The 4,933-nt window shown below is 38.1% G+C and overlaps 1 protein-coding gene across 1 annotated transcript in view; it reads left to right on the top strand.

The window, feature by feature from the left end:
* LOC114581178 (probable F-box protein At2g36090) overlaps positions 1-195 on the top strand; it is a 3,688-nt gene extending 3,493 nt beyond the window's left edge. The window contains exon 2 of the mRNA XM_028700713.1: positions 8-195. Coding sequence (XP_028556546.1) covers positions 8-195 — 188 coding nt within the window. The remainder of the gene's footprint in view (positions 1-7) is intronic.
* The last annotated feature ends 4,738 nt before the right edge of the window (positions 196-4,933 follow it).

Below are 4,933 nucleotides of genomic sequence, written 5' to 3'. Positions count from 1 at the left end.
AAGCCAGATGCCAAAGCTGAAGAAATCAGTTCAGTTGAAGAACTGATTGCGAAGGCTTATTTAGCAATTGACAAAGCAGTAAAATCAGGCACTTTGCATAAGAACACTGGAGCACACAGGAAGTCACGCCTTGCAAGGAGGAAGAAGACCATTGAAATCCACCATGGTTGGTACATTCCTGCCGTTACTGCTTGAATGATGCAAGGATGACCAAAGAAATAGGAATTACAAAGCTCCGGTGATCATTTGGTTGTTTGGGAGGAAGTAGACAGCCACCACGAGCTTTCTGGATGCAGAATTGCTTAGAAAAGCTTGGACAGCTGCTATAGATCGATGGGATCTTCTGAACAGCAGTTTGTGTATCTCCCAGGGTGCAGAACAACCCATCACCTTGCTGGAAAAGTGGATAGCTAGCAGGAATTTGATTGGAAAGGAATGGGGGCCGTGAGGGAGGGATTGGAGGAGGCAGATAGGGTTAGGGAGGATGAAGGGAAATTAATTTGAGGGTTAAAAGGAAAGAGTTTAATTTGGTTGGAGGGAAAAAGGGATGGGCGGCAGCTTTGATTGGGATTGGGTGTGAATTAAGGAGAGGGAGTTATAGGGATTTAATTAGATTGGAGAGAGAATAAGGGCGAGAGGGGGGGCGGCCATCTTAGGAGGGAAAATAGTTGTCTAGGTTCATTGTGTGTGAGCCCAAGGATTTAAATAATGATTGGGATCAAATCTGAAATTATATTTCAGGTTTGATTTAATTTGGAGGCTTCCTAATTGGCTTCTAATAAAAAGGAAAGTATTTGAAATTCAAAATTAATTGAATTCAAATAAAGGCTCTTTCCTAATTGTTATTGAGATATTTTAGGCAAGTAATTAAGAGCCAATGGAATTTAAAAATTCAAATTAAAGGTGAGTGGTCGCCGGCGGTTTGCTTGGAGTAGGGATTGATTGGATGAGTTTCCTTAAGTGGTCTCGCCTAAAATTAGGAGGAATTGATGGGCAAAATATTCCTCTTAATTTTAATTTAAAGTTAGATACAAGAATTGAGTACTTTCCTAATATAGATTATGTCGATTTAGGAAAGAATTCAAATTCTGAAATTGAAATCAGATTTTGAATTGGATTTCCCTCCTAATCGTCATGCTCTACTTTGGAAATAAACAAATAATTGATTTGGATCCAAGGGGAGGGGAAGGCCGGTGGCTAACTAGGGTTATGGCTTTGGATGTGGTAGTTTGAAGATGGAGAGTCGAATGGGAAGGAGGGTGGATGGGGTTTAACCGTGAGTTAAGGAGGTGGGGTTTGGGGGACCTTGTGGTCGGTGGTGGGGAGGGAGGGCCGGTGGCTTGAGGCTTGGCCGTAAGTGGTGGTGGAGCTAGGGCCGGTTCGGTGGAAGTAGGGAGAGAATGAAGATGACGACTAGGAGCAACAAGAAGGAACAAAAACAAAAGATAAAAGATAAAACCGCGAGCCTTGGACTCTTTCGAAGACTGACGGGTGATACGTTGCCCTTCTCCAAGGGACTTCACGCCACGAGCTCGGACCTATCCTGCAGCTGGTGGAAACTATGAATTCCTCCCATAGGAATCTCATCCAAGGTTCTTCCCAAAGAACACAAGTGCAAACAAAATTTTATTAATAATCCATCATACCTAATACAAGAGAAATGGCCTCTATATATAGGCCTCAAAAGAAATTAAAAGACACAATTGCCCCTTGGGCTTACATAAGACAAGAGGGTAAAAAGGGAAAGTGCAAAATTAAATTAAAATACACTTAATAAACTAAAATAAAACAAAGTGATCTCGGTCGTCGATCTTCGACTCTTCCTTTGAATATCGTCCACCGTCGGATGTCCGCATCACAATCTTTAGGAGGAGGATGCCAAGCATTCAACAGCTGGTTAAGCTGATTAGTATCCCAGTTCTTTTCAATTGGAAACAACTGAGGTTGAGAAAATTGTGTAAGAATTGGAGCCGATATTATTGAAGCAGATAGAACCGTCTTCCCATGCTTGAAAAAGTTCCTTGATCTCAAATTATGATATACCGCAGCAATGTAAAAATTTTCCATTCCTTTATTAACATTAGAAAACTCTTTCAATCCATCTAAACATTGGGAAAGATTAGTGAAAGAATATAAATTGAACCCCCATTGTTTAAAAACCTAAATAATTTCTTTAAGCTTAATACAAGTAGAAGAAATATGATTCAAATCTTCATCTACAGAACAACCCCTCGGACAAACAGAATTATCAAGAAGTATTTTATAATTCAGCCATACATTTGTTGGTACACAATCATTACAAAGCCTCCACCAAAATAGGAATTCCTTAGGAGAACATTTAAGCTTTTTCATCCAATTTAGATCAATTTCAGCAACTTGACTGCTATTACAGGACACATCATAAGCCAAGGAAGTAATATATCTCCCAGAAATAGCTCCAATTAATTCCCGAAAGTCATATTCAACTTCACAATTAATTTGAATAGCATGAATCCTTTGAACCATGCCTTCTGAAAATAGATTTTTAGCAAAGGGATATCCCACTCACCATCATCATTCAAAAGACTATTCACAAAGCTAATGTGAAGACCCTGAATATTACACGTAGCTGGACATTTACTTAAGGGTCCATCAAGAATCCATATGTTATTAATAACACTTATATTCAAACCATTACTCACATGCCATCTAATTAATGGTTTAAGGAACCTTGCTCCATCTTTTACAATACGCCAAGCAGAAGAATCATTCCTCTTGATATCTTCACTCCAAATATTATCACCATATTTAGCCTTCAGAATTTTATTGAGCAGAGAATCTTTATTATGAATAAAATTCCAATCTAGCCTAGCTCTAATAGGACCCCAGTCTCTCGGCAGCCCCTTGAATACCCAAGCCTCCTAACTTTGAAGACGTGCACAACCTCCTCCAAGAAATAAAAAGCAAACCCAGTCAACCATAATCCTTATGCCATAAAAAAATTCCTACATATTTTGTCAATATCCCAAACAATACCTCTAGGGATCAAAGAATGCGACATAAAGAAAGTAGAAATAGAAAATAAAGTAGATTTGACCAAAGCAATTCTGCCAGCTAAAGATAAAGATCGAGAGCCCCAAGTATTGATCTTCTCCATCGTCTTTCGTTTCACATGTTGGAAATCTGATGATTTTAATCTTCTAGTAGCCAACTTAACACCCAGATAAGTAATTTCCTCCAACTTTCTAAAGCCCAAAAGATAATTAATCTTCCTTCTCCTTACTGATGAAACTGATTTCCCATATAAAATCATAGATTTACTCATATTAATTTTCTGCCCCGTCCATTTGCAATAATCTTTCATAATATTTCAGAAAATTCTTTCTTTCTTCCATGAAGCTTCAGCCATTACCAAAACGTCATCCGCATAGAAAAGATGAGTAATTGACCCCTCATTACCTACAAGTTTAATACCAAGCTGCATACCTCTTTCTTGAATAATTTTTTATAATAATTTAGATCATAAGATAAACGAGGAAGAAAGAGGACACCCCTTTTGAAATCCACATTCCGCCATGACTCATTCACAATAGTTTCCATTCATAATGATAGAAAACTTCGGATGAATAACACATTGAAAAATAAGATTAACAATATTTTCCAAAAATCTCATCAATCCTAAAATTTGAATTAGAGTATCCCAACGCACATGCTATCGTAAGTTTGTTCCATACCTAGTTTAATCAACATAAAACCTGACTTTGCTTTGGAAAATTTGAGTTTATTAATAACCTCTTGAGCCATTAAACAATTATCAGAAATAGTTCTACCCAGAATAAAAGCATCTTGTTCTTCTAAGATAATTGAGGGAAGACAAAATTTAATCATACCAGTCACCATTTTATAAATAGTTTGACAAAGGATAATGGGCCAGAATTTAGACATTTCAGAAGCATTATGAACTTTTGGGATCAGAACAATCTATGTTTCTTTCCAATTTTTTGGCATCACTCCTTAAATGAAGAAGCTTTGAATAACATTCCATGTATCATTACTCACAATTTTCCAGTAACATTTGAAAAAACACACATTAAATCCATCTGAGCCCGGAGATTTATTGTTATCCATTCTAAATTAAGTATTACACAATTCTTCTCTAGTAAAATATGCTTTTAACAACTTCTTCATATCATCATTCAATTGAGAATTAGCAAAAGAAGGCCAATTTTGTAAAGAACAACTACACGTCCTCCATTTATTTTGAAAATACTTTAAAAATTCAGATTGAATACCTTCAGGATCATTTTCTAAGTCGCCATTAGGAAGATTAATTTGATTAATCTGATTTCCATTACGTCTAGCAGACACATACGAATGAAAAAATTGAGAATTCTGATCATCATCCTCTATCCAAAGAGTTTTAAAATGCTGTCTCCACCACGTAGCTAATCTTGCAAGGGTAACTTTTAATTCATGACCAAATTTCCTTAACAGTAGTAATTTCTCAGGATTCAGGTCCCCATCCGCAATACTTTCTTCTTGTAACAGAACAATATCTGCTTGCAACTTAGATTTTGTTGACCTCTATGTAATAATCAAAAGAACAAAAAACAAATCTGCATACCTCGTTCGATCAAAGAGATCCCGTAAATCCCGCAAGGAATTCCGCCGGGTTACTGTGCATTCGGCGCCGTTGGCATCGCATCCTCCGCAATCCCTGCCGAAATCCAGCTCTCGATCGTTGCCCCTTTCTCTTCTTTAAATACCGAGCGAATTCCCCACTCAATCGCAGAAGCTCCCATTCTCTACTTCTTCCTCTCCCGATACCTCTCCTCTTCTCCCTGCGCCGACGCTCCCCAAGCCGACGCCCAGTTTACGATCTCCTCTCGCACGAAACTCTTCTCCCATACGCGACTCTCTCCTGCTCCCATCCCGTTCGAACTCCGGCTCCTAC

The sequence above is a fragment of the Dendrobium catenatum genome, unplaced genomic scaffold (genome assembly GCF_001605985.2).
Source record: "Dendrobium catenatum unplaced genomic scaffold, ASM160598v2 fragScaff_scaffold_1579, whole genome shotgun sequence".
In the NCBI taxonomy this organism is placed as follows: domain Eukaryota; kingdom Viridiplantae; phylum Streptophyta; class Magnoliopsida; order Asparagales; family Orchidaceae; genus Dendrobium; species Dendrobium catenatum.
Note: the sequence above shows the minus strand (reverse complement) of the source record. Positions and strands in the feature narration are given on the sequence as shown.